Below are 16,609 nucleotides of genomic sequence, written 5' to 3' on the forward strand. Positions count from 1 at the left end.
GCCATCGCCGGCGGCTGCGGGCGCGCTGCGAGAGGCAGCGGCACCGGGAGGGCTCCGGCTCGGCGGCGGCGGCGGCTGGCGGAACCCCCGAGCGGAACCGCGTCGGCAGGGGGTGGGCGGGAGGAAACCGTCCGCCGCGACCCCCTTGTCCCCCGGCGCGGGGCAGAGCGGTGCCGGTGCGGGGACGTGCCGCGGCGTTAGCGCCCACCGGCACAGGGACGCCGACAGACCCGCGCTGCCATCAACCTGAATTCACCCATTTTCTCCTCCAGAACACGCTTCCCCGGGACCCCCACGCTCAGTTTATTCGCGTCCTCCACACGCCGACCACCGGGCTGACAGCCCTCGGCGCTCCGCTGCCCCCCCGCACCCACCGGCTCTGCCCAGCTCGGGCCGGTTTCCCGTACCACCAACTCCCCCGTCGCACCCCCGGCAGCCCGGTAACGCACCCACCGCTTCTCGGCGGCCCCGCAAAGCCCGCACCGCCCACCCCAAGGGCTGCGTCCCCACGTCCCTCCTCCCGCGACCCCCGCGCCGCCCGCCTCAGGGCGCCGGGACCGCGCTCGGCGGCCGGCGCAGGCCCCGGTTTTCCCCCCCGCCGCGGCGCTAGGACCTGCGCGGCGCGGCCGCCTCCTCCGCGGGGCGGGGGCTGCGCGAAGGGAGCTGCGACCCGGCGGCGGGTGGAGGGAGCGGCCGTGCGGTGGCGGCGGCTGAGTCAGCCCTGCGGCGGCATGGAGCCCTTCCCGCCGCCCACGGAGGAGGAGGACGAGGACTGGCTTCGCCCGCAGCCGGGCGGCGGGGCCGCTCCGCCCGCCCCGTGTGAGCGCGGGCCGCGGGGTGGGGAGCGATGGCGGCGGGTGCTGAGGGGAGCGCGGCCCGCTCCGCTGCGGAGAGCCGCGATCAGCCCCGGGCGGGGGCTCCGCGGCTCGGGAACACGCGTGGGGCGAGGAGGGCGGGGGGCGGCCGAGCCCGAACCGCGGCCGTGCCCCCGGGGACAACAAACGCGAGCTCGTCCGTGAGGAGGGGAGAGCCTCTCCTCGGCAGCCATAACCCCGCCGCCTCTTTATTTTCTAATTATTTTTGTCATCCTGCTGATAATCGCTTTGCTTCTCCCCTTAGAACACGAGACCTCAGCAGACATTCAAACCACCGCCCCCAAACAGCACAGACAAACAGCCCAGGGTTTCATTTGGGCTATAACAACTCATTGTGGTTATTTTCAGCTTAGAGAAATAAAAGCTTTTTTTTTTTTTTCATTTTATTTTGCTTTTTTTTTAACTTAGCAAGCTTGTTTTCATGTCAGGGTTTGCTGTTTGTTGGATGGTGATTTGCCACCTTCATTGGCCGCCCCTGGGAAAGGCAAATCTCTCATAGAATCGCAGAATCAACCAGGTTGGAAGAGACCTCTGGGCTCATCGAGTCCAACCGTTGCCCTGACACCACCCTGGCAACTAGAGCCATTTTAGTGGAGTTAAAGACAGGTTATTTTACAGAAATACATTAAAAAGAAGTTTCAGTGTTCCCCTGTGAAAGGATATTGTAGCACTAAAGTGATGTTTTCAAATGGTGAAAAATACAACAGACCCTCCCAAAATGGGACTGTTTAGAGTTGTTATGGATGACTTACACTCAGAAGTAATCCTAGAATTAATGCAGCGCTAGAATTAGTATAAATCTTATAAATTTTATATTCTTCTTGTAATATCTATCTATTAGCATGGATTAATTTAAAAAGAATTGTTACCTCACATGCAAGGCGCCTAGTAATTTTTAATCTGTTCATTTTAATCTTGCAGCAGGCCACAGCAAGTCCGCATCGGCCAGGAGCAGAGTGATTGTGCACGTCGACTTGGACTGCTTTTATGCACAAGTAGAAATGATCCGTAATCCTGCATTAAGAGACAAGCCTTTAGGTACGAGTTACTTTGCTGTTAATTTGGGGATTATGTGGAGAAGAATGTCTTAGTTTCTTCTAAGGACATGAATACTAAGGACGTGCCTGGGTGGTGAGATACAAGCAATCACAGTGGACATCCCAAGTGAGCAAGGTGCAGTTTAGACTCCATGTAGCCATGACTAAAATTAATAAATTAATTAATCACAGAATCACAGAATCACAGAATGTTAGGGATTGGAAGGGACCTCGAAAGATCATCTAGTCCAATCCCCCTGCCGGGGCAGGATTGCCTAGACCATATCACACAGGAACGCGTCCAGGCGGGTTTTGAATGTCTCCAGAGAAGGAGACTCCACAACCTCTCTGGGCAGCCTGTTCCAGTGTTCAGTCACCCTTACAGTAAAGAAGTTTTTCCTCAAATTTAAGTGGAACCTCCTGTGCTCCAGCTTGCACCCATTGCCCCTTGTCCTGTCAAGGGATGTCACTGAGAAGAGCCTGGCTCCATCCTCGTCACACTTGCCCTTTACATATTTATAAACATTAATGAGGTCACCCCTCAGTCTCCTCTTCTCTAAGCTAAAGAGACCCAGCTCCCTCAGCCTCTCCTCATAAGGGAGATGTTCCACTCCCTTAATCATCTTCGTGGCTCTGCGCTGGACTCTCTCTAGCAGTTCCCTGTCCTTCTTGAACTGAGGGGCCCAGAACTGGACACAATACTCCAGATGCGGCCTCACCAGGGCAGAGTAGAGGGGGAGGAGAACCTCTCTTGACCTGCTGACCACACCCCTTCTAATACACCCCAGGATGCCATTGGCCTTCTTGGCCACAAGGGCACACTGCTGGCTCATGGTCACCCTGTTGTCCACTAGGACCCCCAGGTCCCTTTCCCCTACGCTGGTATCCAACAGCTCTGCCCCCAACTTGTACTGGTACATGGGGTTGTTCTTGCCCAGATGCAGGACTCTACACTTGCCCTTGTTATATTTCATTAAATTTCTCCCCGCCCAACTCTCCAGCCTGTCCAGGTCTCTCTGAATGGCTGCGCAGCCTTCCGGCGTGTCAGCCACTCCTCCCAGTTTTGTGTCATCAGCGAACTTGCTGACAGCGCACTCTAATCCCTCATCCAAGTCATTAATGAATATATTGAATAGAACTGGTCCCAGTACCGACCCTTGCGGGACTCCGCTAGACACAGGCCTCCAACTGGACTCTGTCCCGCTGACCACTACTCTCTGGCTTCTTTCCTTCAGCCAGTTTACAATCCACCTCACTACCCGATCATCCAGACCACACTTCCCCAGTTTAGCTGCGAGGATGCTGTGGGAGACCGTGTCAAACGCTTTACTGAAATCGAGATAGACCACATCCACAGCTTTACCATCATCTATCCACCGGGTAACATCCTCATAAAAGGCTATCAAGTTGGTTGAGCAAGACTTCCCGTTGGTGAAGCCATGCTGAGTGCCCCTAATGATCCCCCTATCCTTGATGTGCCTAGAGACAGCACCAAGAACAAGTTAAATTAACTTGTTAAAGTTAATTAATAAATTAATAAATCCTCTGGAGCACAAGTACAGGCACTTGCCAAACATGTCTGCAGTCAGTGGAGAAAGTACGTTGTAAAATGACTATTACATCAAGAGCACTTTGATTGCCTGAAAAGGCCCCGAATTAAGAGCGATATTACAATGGGGAAAAAATATCTATAAGGTTTTAAAATGTTCTTACCATCCAGTAATCTAAATCAACTCATCTGTCCTCATAGTCTTGTGAAATAAGACTCTTGTGCTGGTTTCTTTGCTTGTTCTGTGGCGGCGTGTTCTTATCAAAGCATATGCTTTGCAGTGGCATGAAAGCACTGTGGTCTTCTGTGAAGGACCAAGACACACCTAAATTAAAAAAAAAAAAACATTTAACCTTTATTTTTAGGTGTGCAACAGAAGTCCATCGTCGTTACCTGTAACTATGAAGCCAGAAAACTTGGAGTTAAGAAATTGATGTCTGTCAAGGATGCTAAAGAGAAGTGTCCTCAGCTGATCCTGGTGAATGGAGAAGATCTAACTCCATACAGGGAAATGTCATACAAGGTTACAGGTACAAAATTAATTTTTCAGCAGGGGACAAACACTTTCTGTTAAACTCTGTGTGCACATGCCACAGGAAAATGGCATTTTCCTGCTCTAAAAGTTATTAAAATGAGCCTCATACCATGGCATGAGCCTCTCCTCATAAGGAAGATGTTCCACCCCCTTAATCATCTTCGTGGCTCTGCGCTGGACTCTCTCCAGCAGTTCCCTTCTTGAACTGAGGGCCCAGAACTGGACACAATATTCCAGATGCGGCCTCACCAGGGCAGAGTAGAGGGGGAGGAAAGAAGAGATGTGGGGAGGAGAAAAGCAGGTGACAGAGGTAGTTGTGGGATGAAGAAATATTCCTCCTCTTCACCTTATTAGTTGTGTGCATGTTATCCTTGGGTATCTTTTCCTCCTAGAGTTGTTGGGGGAATTTGGTCCCCTGGTGGAAAGGCTTGGATTTGATGAAAATTTTGTGGATATCACCGAGATTGTAGAGAAAAGACTAAACCAGCTGCAGCAAAGTTCCAGAGTGTGTGTGTCTGGCCACGTGTACAACAACCAAGGTGAGGTAAAAATACTCTTCATGTTGAAAAATATGGTTAATGTTGGTGAAGTTCAGTACAAAGTATCTGTCTGCTTCTAAGTATTGTCCAAAACCGAACAGTTGGAAACGTTTTTTTACTGTAGTAAGAGAAATTTGCTTCAGCTTGAATGTTGTCAGTTGGCAAAATTGAATTAATTTGAACGAATAAAACCCCAAAAACAGAGTAATTTTTTGCTGTAGCCACTAGGTCAGGACTAGCCTTAGCTGAGACTGAAGTAGCTGATACTCGCTTCATGCACTAGGAAGGAAAGCAGTTGTTTTTTCCTGGACTTTGAGCTACTGCGATGGCTTTGAATATGGTTTGGAGAGGAGGGAAATGCCCCAATAGTCCCTTTCCTCATTTGGCATTTGCATGTGAGCAATAAAGGCTTAGCCCTCTAAATTAAAGATTCATAAATCTTTGGTTACATTGGTACAAGAATCTGTGATATTTAACTTTGACATCTCTTTAATACATTGTATTTTATATTTAAAATACTCCCTGAACATATGCTTCCTGGACAGTATGCCTCTGGTTTTGGAGAGCAGCCAAGGGTTTTGGGGAGATAGGAGTGAGGGTAAACTTGGCTACAGAAGCCATGGCAATATCACACAGAATCACACAGAATCAACGAGGTTGGAAGAGCCCTCTGGGATCATCGAGTCCAACCATTGCCCTGACACCACCATGGCAACTAGACCATGGCACTAAGTGCCATCTCCAGGCTTTTCTTCAACCCCTCCAGAGATGGGGACTCCACCACCTCCCTGGGCAGCCCCTTCCAATGGCTAATGACCCTTGCTGAGAAGAAATGCTTCCTAATGTCCAACCTGAACCTCCCCTGGCCAAGCTTGAGGCTGTGTCCTCTTGTTCTGTCACTAGTTGCCTGGGAGAAGAGGCCGACTCCCACTTCACTACAACCTCCCTTCAGGTAGTTGTAGACTGCACTAAGGTCACCTCTGAGCCTCCTCTTCTCCAGGCTAAACACCCCCAGCTCCCTCAGCCGTTCCTCAGAGGTCAGACCCTCCAGACCCTTCAGCAGCTTGGTCGCCCTCCTCTGCACTCGCTCCAACACCTCAACATCTCTCTTGAAGTGCGGGGCCCACAACTGGGCACAGGATTCAAGGTGCAGCCTCACCAGTGCCAAGCACAGAGGGACCCATGAGACCACACTTTCTTGTACCGCTTTAATGCAATGTAAAAAATCTCTAAATCTAGAGAATTAGCTAACGAGGTGACTGTTTACATACTGAACACTGCTTGCTTTTATTTTGCAGATCTCAATTTGCATGATACAACGCATCTAAGACTAATTATTGGATCTCAGGTTGCAGAAGAGTTCAGGGAAGCCATACACACGAGACTGGGCCTCACAGGCTGTGCAGGAGTGGCCTCTAACAAGCTGCTGTCTAAACTGGTATCTGGGACCTTTAAACCAAATCAGCAAACGGTTCTTCTGCCTGAAAGCTGTCACGATCTAATACGCAGCCTCGATCACATCCAAAAAGTGCCTGGTAAGTGTGGTGCTTTCAGCATAGGTGGAGAGCAGATTGACAGCTCTTAAGATGATCAGAATAAATACTGAAAAATGACAGCTGAAATAATTTTAATATCTAGTCCTCACAAGCAGGATGTGCAGGTGTGTGTTTAGGGTGCTTTGTTTTTTTTTCATAAGCTGTTTGAGTTTTGTTTAGCAGGAGGAATGAAAAGACTTGAGTTTTCTTAATTTTTTTTCTTAATTTTCTGGTGTGACGTGAATGTGTTGCAGCACTTTACAAGATACCTTCAAAAATACTAAAATCTCAGTTTATTTTTATTGAGGCTCAAACGTTGTGGTTGATACTAGGTTTTAAACACAAACTTTTTTAAACTTGCTGATTGGAAACCTGTTGACAATTATTTAAACAGTCTCTTGGAGCCTGATAGGATACTCTGAGGAAGGACTTTTCCTAATTATTCTCCACTGACACTGTGCTGTTGGCCAGGAAGCGTTGATGGAGACTACAGCCACGGGCAGACCTTTGCTGGGTCCCACTATGGCTTTTCTACTGGCAGATTCTAAAACTCGAATGGAAACTCACCAAAAATGTTGCTGAAAAGCCCACATTGCAGTAGTGAAAATAATTGTCAGTACTACGTGGGTGGGCATTTTATATATATATATGTATCTATATATTTTCACTTTTTAATACACATTTTATTTAGGCATTGGCTACAAAACTGCCAAACGTCTTGAAACGCTGGGTGTGAGGAACGTGTGTGATCTCCAAGCGTTTCCATCTGCTGTGTTAGAGAAGGAACTAGGTGTTTCTGTTGCTCAGCGTATCCAAAAGCTCAGCTACGGAGAAGATGACTCCCCTGTGACTCCGTCAGGCCCTCCTCAGGTACAAGTATTGCTCTGAAGTACTTTATAAAGAGCAAAAAAATCGCTTTTAGTTATAAACAGCTTTGCTAGACTAACCAAAATGATGAATTCTTGTATGTATTCTCTAGCACAACTCAAATTAATGTATAATTCTCCTGAAATTCAGTTGAGCTCTGAGTGTCTAAAGATACCTTGGTGTTAATTCTACACACTTAATCATAATACTTTTTTCCCTCTTCAGAATTTTGAAGTAAATATAAAATTGAAAGGACTAATGTGGTTTGTTTTTTTAGTCCTTTAGTGATGAAGATTCCTTTAAGAAATGTTCATCAGAAGTGGAAGTTAAAGAGAAAATTGAAGAACTGCTTCTTAACCTATTAGACAGGTGACTGTCCTCAGTAGCTCTTTTTTGGTGACTGAAATTGTGACCTGAAGGCACTTGGAGCCTGTGTTAGGTTTGTCTCATACTCTACACTTCTTCTCTCAGCAAAATGCATTTCTAGGGACAGCACCTGCCTCTCCACCTTCCCCTTTGGTCTTTTTTTTCCTCAATTCATGGATTCTGCTGTATTGCCCCTCTTGCCTCTAGGCTGGCTGCCAGCTCATACACAGCTTCTCTGATAAAGATCTTTCCATATTCCATTTGCTGATCCTTCACTGTTGCTTTGGTTGTGCACCACGGTATTTAGTGCATCCTGTGACTCTCTTTAATTAAATTAATGAAAAGCAGTAATATTCTAGCAGCACTGAACTGTGTTTACTACCATGCTTCAGCTTCTTCTGATTTGTGAAACCCTCTTTGCATCACCCTGAACAGCCTTTGTGTCCTCCATTAGTTCTTGATTTCTATTTTTTCTCTAAATATTTTGCCTCTCCAAGCCTTAAAATAATCTGCAAGTCTTAATTAAGTCTTAAATTAAGATCTGTATAATGTATATCCCACAGAATACACAAAGATGGAAGACAACCCCACACAGTAAGGCTGACCATACGCCAGTTCTCCTCACCTGATAAATGGTTTAATCGGGAAAGTCGTCAGTGTCCTATTCCACCTCATCTCATTCAGAAATTTGGAAAAGGTAAATGAGAATTTTCCAAAGTACCAACTTTGTGCTGCTACCAGCTGACTTCTCTGGAAAATTCCATTATTAATTTCATAATATTCCCTACATTTGGAAACTTTTCCATTACTTGTAATGGATTAAAAACATATCGAACTTCACTGCAGGAATAACTTCTATGTTGTTACCATGTTTTAAATTCTGGCTGGATTCCTGACAGTAAATTTCTTGGTGGGGTGGGGAAGAGGGACTGGGGGCTGCTTCCCAGATTAATAAAGGGATTTGAATTATGTTCTGGTTTATTATGTAATGTCTTTTTGATGTACCCCTGAAAATTAATATAAAGGCTCTCATCCTTCTCAGACTTAAGCTTTCCAACCAGCAATTGCAATTCATTTGACACTTCATTCACATTGGGGTGAGGAAATAAATCTGAGTCACTGCTGTATCAGCACACAGAATCACTGTTCCCTGACTTCAATTCCTGAATTACTTCTCCCAGTCCTAGAGAAGCTGTTGGAAATCTGTGTAGCTTCTCAGTTCAAAATTACTACTGGACTTCCACACTGGAGGAGACTAACAATTACTGTCAGCTCATATAGTCACACTCCATGTTGTTATAGCAATGTTGGGGTAATGTCATATACCTACATGGCCCTATAAAGGCCCTTTTTGGTAGGATTAGATCATTTTTCGTATCTGTTCAGCTTGGCTTGTATTCTGTAATTCTTTTCTAACCTATATTGACAGATTATTTTGGAAGCTTTTAGCAGTGTTTGGTTTGTACTTTGCTATTTCAATCAATCTTGATTATATAAATTGCTTTTTTCCAACCTTTTTTAGAAAGCAGCAACGTTATATCCCCGTTGGTTGATCTACTAATGAAACTCTTTCGAAAGATGATAGATGTAGAACTACCATTTCATCTTACCCTTTTGAATGTCTGCTTCTCCAACCTCAAAGATCTTCCTAGCAGCAAGAAAGGATCCATTGGTTTCTATCTAAAGCAGATGTCACCACCATCAGGCTCTGGTAAACATGGCCGGGTAAGCTGAAAGATACTGAAAAGTAGCTGCAGATAAGAAATTTCTGAGATATTTCTGTCTTTATTTTATAGATTTAAACCTTAACTGCTTTGGAATTTTTAGGATCATAAGTTTTATTCACCTGGTAAAAGTGAAGATTTATTTGGAGTCTTCTGAGCTCCACAAACTCATTAGATAGACTGCTTTGAAAGAGATTTAATACTGTCTGGAACGGGACAGCCAGCTAGGTTATCAAGTCCCTTAACTGAAGAGAACAGAATTCACTCAGGGAGAAATCCAGACTCATGTCTTCTAAAAAATAATTGCCAAATTTAGCTGTTTGTTCCAGGAAGATCTGCCCTTTGTGTAGCATTTGTGAAACAGCAGGCCACTTACTCAGATAGTGTCATACTGAAGCACCTTAGACTAAAATCTCCTTAACAAAAACTTAGTAACTTCAAAATTACACTGTGTAATGAATAATTACACTGTGTAAAAAATACTGTCTGTTAAGGAATAATTTGAAGAACTTGCTGTTAGTAAAAGAGTGCTTGGTCACTAGTAGGTTACATAGAGCATACTTATGCTTTTATATACATTTTTTGCCCCAGGAAGTGGGAGAGGTCTCACAAGGTGATGGAAGTGCTTCTTGGAACCAGAACTACAACACAACTGGAACTATAAAAACCAGGAAACTTTCAGAGGGCAAGAAAAGGTGTATAAAAAAAGCAGGAATTCCTGACTTCCCATTTCATTTGTTTCCTGGTGAGATTGACCAGGAAGTCTTCAGGGAACTTCCAGAAGATATTCAAAAAGAAATTATTTCTGAAAAAACAGAAGCAATCCCTACTGAGAATGTTTTGGGTCAGCCATCAGGTTTTGCAGAAGAGGTGCACAGCACTTCTCCAAATTCTAAGGCACTAAACAGGGATGTGTGCTCTGCAGGATGCAGTACACACCTCACATCAGCTGATGAACCTGTAATTTTGGCACACAGCTCCAGGGCCAGTTGTTCTGAGTGTCCCAGGAGTGCACTGACAAGCAGCAGTGGGGAAAAACAACTTACTGACTCTCTGAACTTCAGAGGGGGAGATCTGTCATCTCTGGAAGCTGGAGCCAGCCAAACTGTTCTGCATGTCCCTGTCTTGGGTAAAGATAAGCAGGCCTTTGAAACAACTTCTGAGGCTAAAACTTGTAGTAGGCAAGCAGGAATTGTGTTTCCTCCTTATGTTGACACAAAGACTTTTTACGAGCTCCCTGCAGATGTGCAAGAGGAACTACTGGCTGAGTGGAAGAATCCCAGGACTTCGATGGAGAAACCCCCTGAAAAGCCTAAAACAAATAAAGGAAGAAGGAATACAGCACCATGTTCATCCCAGTCTAACAGTTTGCTAAGATACTTTAAACCCCAGTGAAACATTTTTCATAATAGTGGCACTATGAAGGCACTTTAGTTAGGAAAAGTTGACTGTAAATTGTAAAGATGCGAATATTACAAATATATTTTGACAACTTTTGACATAAAACCTGTTGGTGACTCTGTTTTTTTTACTGTTTACTCTGTTTAAGTAGTAATTAGTCTGTCTTATTTTTCTTTCTTCTAAATTGACATTTATCTGATGAATCTTTAGTTGTCCCAAAAATATTATAGTATGCAAAAGTATTTTGTAATACCTTAACACGCTGACTGGGGGAATGGAAGTGGCTATTCACGTGGCTATCACTATTTCCTCCAGTTTACTCATTAACTAGAGGTACTAGAAATACTCAGGGGTAATGGGAAAAATTACTTCCAAATGAATCATATCACCAGCTTGTTCCTGGAAATGAGTCAGCATATAAAAATGGTTTAGGTTTGGTGCTCAGGCTTCAGAAAATGACAAACAACTCTGTGTATAAAGAGCAGTTTTAATGAGGTGCTGTATACAAATTCATCAGGGTTTTCTTCAAATACTTAATTCTCAAACAGTGAAATAGTTGCTAATTACACTTGCACATTTATAGTTAATAAATATGTTTAAAGTACACAAGATGTTTGCTTGGTTCAGTCAAGGGTACATAATTGAGGTCAGAATTTATCAAAGTGTGTTTAAAGCTATGGCAAAATATTTGACTATTGTATTTTAACATTGCTATAATTTATATCACCTCATGATATAAATTTACATAAACCACAATTAAAATAAACTTCATCATTACTTTAAAAATTAATCCAAGATGCGTGGGACTTAAGACCTTATTATTTTCCACTTACATTTAATTATGGTCTTCCAAGCTTTTCAGTCCAGCTCTTGTTTCAGTGATTAAGTTTACGAGAGTAGTAGGTAATGCTGTCTCTACTACAGAACAGGGAAGCATTCCTCCTAGTTCTGGCTGAATAAATACAACTAGCTTAGAATGCTCTGGATTCCTGCAATGAAAGGAGCAAAATCCTTCAGTTAACACTTGTCACTCTTGCTCTGAAACTTATTGGGATGTACAAATGTTTACTCCATCTCTGTTGAAATTACTAATATAAAAAAGTGGAAGATGTAGAAAAGTTTGAGTTGTTTCAAAGGATAAGTCTGAGTAAACTGATGTGCACAAATACTTCAAATACTCACTCAGGCAAAGGTGAACACACGTAGCCACAGGGATTGTTATAGCCTCGGACACACGAGGGAGCTGGAGGGCAGCTGGAATATTCCACGCTGACAGCTGGGAGTCACCACACAGGAAAAAAAGCAAAATCAAATTGATTATATATGTCAATACCTTTTAAAAACAACTTCAACTGCTACAGGATAGTCCAAGATCTCGCAATAGGGTCACTGATGTGTTTGGCAATTCCATTCTGCACCCAAAGGACATTAAATATTTGTGCAAGTAATTCAATGCTTGTAAAAGTTTCTATAGGTGTTTGGGCAGGTGTACTCAAAGTATTATCCTTGAGATGTGATTACACGTACCTAAGCGTTGAGGTGTGGCTTAGTTCTGGACAAAGAAGTCAGCAGATGGCATTAATTAGTAAACCAATTGCAGAGAAGATGAGGAAACTGCTGCACACATGCACAGTAGTAGTTAGGAGGGGTTGTTTTGTTTAGTTATCCAGTACTTTTGCATAATAAAGTATTGTAAGAGTATGGCTTGCAAAGTTTCTGTCAGTAAAGTTGCTGCCATGTACTAAAATTCACACCCAGGAAAAAGATCAGCACAGAAATGAAGTAGCAGTGAGATATTTTCCTGGTTGGCCATAGAGTTGTAATATTAATTATTTTATAGTTTCAGGATTAAAACCAAACCAACTTTGGTTTTGGAATAAACAAGACTGTTAACCTCAGTAAGACCACGCACAGAGCAAGGTACTCTACACTGTGATTAGGCTGCAGAACTTACTCCACCAGCCATTCACCTTAGGATTGCCAGAACGCAGCCAAACTATGAAACCATGCAGTGGTTACGTGCAACTTACAGTTAGTTGTAAGGATACCACCAGGATATGGCTTAACATGCAGCAGGTCAACAAAATCTCGTGATGAAATCAGTCCCATACCATAACTGTGGGTTACACTGTGGTATATACCAGTGTCCTACAAGTAAGTAAAAGTAATTTTGGGAATTAGTATGTAAGAAGGTAAGTTTTATTTAATTGGCAAAGCAGCATTACATGTTGAATAATGAAAATGTGGCAAAAATGCCTTTAACTCTGGTGATTTTTTAAATTTGTGTAAAATCTGCTCACCGAGAGGGGAGCTTTCCCTATATCGTGTTGTCATTGTGTCTCACCCTACTCTTGATCTGTTGTCTTCCATGGACTGAATTCTTGGCATGCTTGAGAATATTTATTTCATAATAAATATTTAAATTTACCCTGATTTTTAAATAACCCTAAATATTTAACTCCTAAGGGAAGGGACATATTTCATACTCATTTCACATAAGCAGCAGGTTTAGAAGTCTTTACAACCCAGGATGTATTTTGTAGTGAGAGCTTGCTTTGTCCCAGTAAAGCTCTTTTTAGTCACCATAATTCATGCAAAAAGAGTTAAAATAAAACCTTAGTATTAAATTATCATATTACCTGGTCAATCCTTTCTAACAGCTTGTAGGATTGTAATGCTTTGTCCCATTTGTTTCGATATTCAGGAAGATACATAAAAGGAATAACTTTACTAGGGACTTCCTTAATTATCCCTTCTCCACGGTATCTAGATGACATAAAAAACAGATATTGAAGTCACATTTATGAGCTGGAAAAATAAGTTATACAATGACAAGGCTATAATGAGGTAAAGCACATGAATGTGATTGCACTTGACAGACTGATTAAAATTCAAGCAGTAATAAAAATTATTATTCTGTAACTGATTTTTGAGACCATGACATTCTTGACACCACACATTTTAAATGCATTGCTTGTGAGCTATTAGATGGGAACCTGTTAATTTAAATATATGCAATTCACCTATTAATTTCTGTTTTTCTCTATAGATACTTTCCATTTTGACACTGATTGCAAATCTTCTCACTATTTATGAACAAGCACGTTCTGGCACTTGTCCAACTTGTGTTCATTGAGGAGTTCAAGGGAAAGTTCACAGAGGGGAAGAGGGGCCTTTCCCAAGGAAATAGGAAACTCCTGTAATGCTGGGAACTGCTCACTACTACTGATAGTTTCTGCAGGAACTAGGTGTGAGAACTGTGAATCACTACAGTAGGCACTCACGGAGAGCAATTAAATGCAAAGGTGAAGGATGCTGCGTGACAAGGGACGAGCTCAAAGGAGACTGTGCTTGTGAACAGTTTAAGAAACATGAAATCACATTTACAGGCCGTGAGGAGTAAGTCAGGAGTGCAGGAGTGTAAGTCAGAAAGAGCAGAGAGCCAAGTTCAAACCCAAACACAGAGGCCCTGTAAAATCTGGAGTCACCCTCTCTGGAGGGGTTCAAGAAAAGCCTGGACGTGGCACTTAGTGCCATGGTCTAGTTGCCACGGTGGTGTCAGGGCAATGGTTGGACTTGATGAGCCCAGAGGGCTCTTCCAACCTCATTGATTCTGTGATTCTGTGATCATGGATCTGTTTCTTCACTCTGCACCAACTCTTGTCCCCACTTACTGCCGTGGTGGAGTGAGCGCAGTGTGACTACTCCAGAAACTAACTTCTCCACTAACTACAGCAGGTCCGATGGTGATGGAAAACATTTTAATGCCTACTCAAAAATAGGAATATAAGCTGTAGCAGGACAAGTTAAAACCAGGATATTAATATTTGGATACACCCTTTATTTCCATATAACTCCCATGAACTTCTCTTTACCATCTACCAGGATGCTCTCGCCTGCATCCTGTAATATCTTCTCTCCTCAACTCAGTGTGAGTTGTTAATCAGGAGGACTTCTAGGCAAGGCTTCTGAAAGACACAGTTGCTAGAATAAAAGAAAGGGCAGACTTGTGAAAAACCTCAATTTCCAGTTTTTACAGTGGATTACTGAGAACACTGGAAAAAGAGGAAGCAAGCCGGGTAAAGACTGCTTGGATGCTTCTGTGATACTAGTAATAAAGCATTGTCTTCTGTACTTAACACCTTCTTTGCTCAAGAAAGCTCAGAAATCAGAAAACCAAGCAAGACTCTTGGATTTAGAACACCACCAATCACAAACATCTCATCATATCGAGAACAAAACAGAATCAGATGCAAATTGTCTCTACTGGTTAACTTTTCCATTTCAATCTTGGGTGTCACTGTTCAAAAAAGATGTTGTTATTCATTACAATGACAAAAAAAATGTAAATACTTACATATTTCCTGCATACTCTTTTGAAGGCTTTGAAGAAACTGTAACATTTTTCTCAAAGTAGAAAAAAGGAAAAATAAAAACTTAGCAGCTGATAAAGAGTTGTCAACTAGTTTTTAAAGGACAACAGTTTTAAACACGTTTTGCAACAAAATGTACTTAACAAAAATAAATTCATAAACAATATTAACTTGTATTTTCTTACTGAAACTTTTATCACTCTCCATCCTGAAGTATCTTGACTGTATGAGAAAATCTTTTCTGAAACTTCCTCCGCAATTTTCTTATAGTCCATTTATCTGTAAAGATTTAAAAGTAGTTTCTTGGTATATGATAAAAGCATTTCCTAAAGAGCAAAAACCATATGTTAAGTGAGTATTTTTATCAAATAAACTTCTTATTCATCACATGCAATTTCAGAAAAAGATTGTCATTATTTAAACAAAATTCTATCATTGACTTCTAGTCTTGGCTACTGAGAAGTAGCCGTTGGTGTGTATGTTGAGAATGAATTACAGCACCTAGTGAGACACACTGTTCATACTAAATCCATTACTCCACATCAAAACTTCCCCTCCTTATAGTTTATCCCCTGAGATTCTGATTCTGTCATGATTTCCTAACTCATTAGACTAGTTGCCAACTTGGGTAGTTAAAACACACGAAGCTCAAACAACTGAAGAGAGATTTTTGCAGTCTACAACTACCTGAAGGGAGGGTGTAGCAGAGTGGGAGTCGGCCTCTTCTCCCAGGCAACTAGCGCTAGGACAAGAGGACACAGCCTCAAGCTTGGCCAGGGGAGGGTCAGGTTGGCCATTAGGAAGCATTTCTTCTCAGCAAGGGTCATTAGCCATTGGAAGGGGCTGCCCAGGGAGGTGGTGGAGTCACCATCTCTGGAGGGGTTGAAGAAAAGCCTGGACATGGCACTTAATGCCATGGTCTAGTTGACATGGTGGTGTCAGGGCAATGGTTGGACTGATGATCTCAGAGGGCTCCTCCAACCTGATTGATTCTGTACTCTATGATTTTTCTTACATCAGAGCTTTATGCAACCATAATTATAGGCTGTGCTATTGCAGAAACTCTTTGGCAAGCGAGAGGCCTGGCTCTAGCAACAGTGAAGCAGCAAGGTTGTAGGAGCCACCCTCCACCCAGCCCTTTCCAAGGCTGTCACCTCCTGCGTGCAGTATCTCTCAGGCAGCTCTTTCTCACAAGCTCTACTGCGGTTCTCAGACCGGTAACGTTGAACATTTTTGCACCGATCTCTCACACAAAGTTAATTTCACACCTGAACCTTTCCGGGGCTGTCCCGTGTCACGGCTTGCACAGACCCTTCCAGAGCTACCTCAGGGACAGCCTGTGGGATTCACCCCCGCAGCACCTCCGGCGAGGTGATGCGATGGCCGGGCCCACCAGCCGCCGCTCGGGGAGCACCGACAGGCGGAACCGAACGCTGAGACCGCGCCGGAGCCGAAGGCCGGCGGGACCCCCGTCCTCCGCGGAGGCGGCCCTGAGGCGCGGCGCCCACCGCCGCGAGGGGCGGCGGACAACCCACCCGGCAGCTCCCCCGGGCGAGGCGGCGGGCGGGCTGCCCCACCGGCGGGGGCTCAGGGTAGGGGGAGAGGGGGCGACTGGGGCGGCTCGCACTCACCTCAGTGGCACGGCACGGCACGGCACGGCAAGCCCTGAACCCAGCCCCGATCCCGGCCCGGCCCCGGCCCGCCTTCCCGCCCTCCCGCCGCGGGGCACGCCGGGAGTTGTAGTCCCCGGTAGCGCGGCGCCTCCCGCGGGCCCGCGCGGCCTCACTGCGCATGCGCCTGCGCCTGCG

At 44.2% G+C, this 16,609-nt stretch overlaps 2 protein-coding genes across 3 annotated transcripts; one reads left to right on the top strand and one right to left on the bottom strand.

The window, feature by feature from the left end:
* The first annotated feature begins 692 nt into the window (after positions 1-692).
* On the top strand, positions 693-10,483 carry POLI (DNA polymerase iota). Its single transcript, XM_068424392.1, has 10 exons — positions 693-819; positions 1,797-1,913; positions 3,827-3,991; positions 4,389-4,535; positions 5,834-6,070; positions 6,762-6,940; positions 7,215-7,306; positions 7,867-8,000; positions 8,826-9,028; positions 9,619-10,483. Exons 1-10 carry the CDS (start codon positions 732-734, stop codon positions 10,420-10,422), a joined length of 2,166 nt encoding a protein of 721 aa, XP_068280493.1. The 5' UTR covers positions 693-731; the 3' UTR covers positions 10,423-10,483.
* STARD6 (StAR related lipid transfer domain containing 6) lies at positions 1,286-16,473 on the bottom strand. Of its 2 annotated transcripts, XR_011050227.1 has the most exons (12): positions 16,433-16,473; positions 14,987-15,080; positions 14,786-14,835; positions 13,068-13,194; positions 12,459-12,576; positions 11,611-11,704; positions 11,262-11,417; positions 10,074-10,339; positions 8,914-9,043; positions 3,626-3,786; positions 1,745-1,889; positions 1,286-1,350 (listed from the first exon to the last, which is right to left on the bottom strand). XR_011050227.1 is itself a non-coding variant. In XM_068424390.1 (7 exons), the coding sequence occupies exons 2-7, from the start codon at positions 15,074-15,076 to the stop codon at positions 11,264-11,266; spliced, it is 633 nt and encodes a 210-aa protein (XP_068280491.1). In that variant the 5' UTR covers positions 15,077-15,080; positions 16,433-16,473; the 3' UTR covers positions 11,245-11,263. The 2 variants fall into 2 exon arrangements, 1 of the variants encoding a protein (XP_068280491.1); XM_068424390.1 differs by lacking the exons at positions 1,286-1,350; positions 1,745-1,889; positions 3,626-3,786; positions 8,914-9,043; positions 10,074-10,339 and having other exon boundaries at positions 11,245-11,417.
* Between the last annotated feature and the right edge of the window lie 136 nt (positions 16,474-16,609).

This window comes from Nyctibius grandis (assembly GCF_013368605.1).
Source record: "Nyctibius grandis isolate bNycGra1 chromosome W unlocalized genomic scaffold, bNycGra1.pri SUPER_W_unloc_2, whole genome shotgun sequence".
In the NCBI taxonomy this organism is placed as follows: Eukaryota; Metazoa; Chordata; class Aves; order Nyctibiiformes; family Nyctibiidae; genus Nyctibius; species Nyctibius grandis.

Bases quoted from the DNA above. Each gene is read 5' to 3' on its own strand.
- POLI (XM_068424392.1), top strand. From the start codon at position 732: ATGGAGCCCTTCCCGCCGCCCACGGAGGAGGAGGACGAGGACTGGCTT. The intron at 7,307-7,866 runs GTGACTGTCCTC...TATATCCCACAG, and splicing joins CTTCTTAACCTATTAGACAG to AATACACAAAGATGGAAGAC. The intron at 8,001-8,825 runs GTAAATGAGAAT...AACCTTTTTTAG, and splicing joins CATTCAGAAATTTGGAAAAG to AAAGCAGCAACGTTATATCC.
- STARD6 (XM_068424390.1), bottom strand. From the start codon at position 15,076: ATGGACTATAAGAAAATTGCGGAGGAAGTTTCAGAAAAGATTTTCTCA. The intron at 13,195-14,785 runs GTAAGTATTTAC...TATGTCATCTAG, and splicing joins AAAGAGTATGCAGGAAATAT to ATACCGTGGAGAAGGGATAA. The intron at 11,705-12,458 runs GTAAGTTGCACG...GGTGACTCCCAG, and splicing joins TGGTATCCTTACAACTAACT to CTGTCAGCGTGGAATATTCC.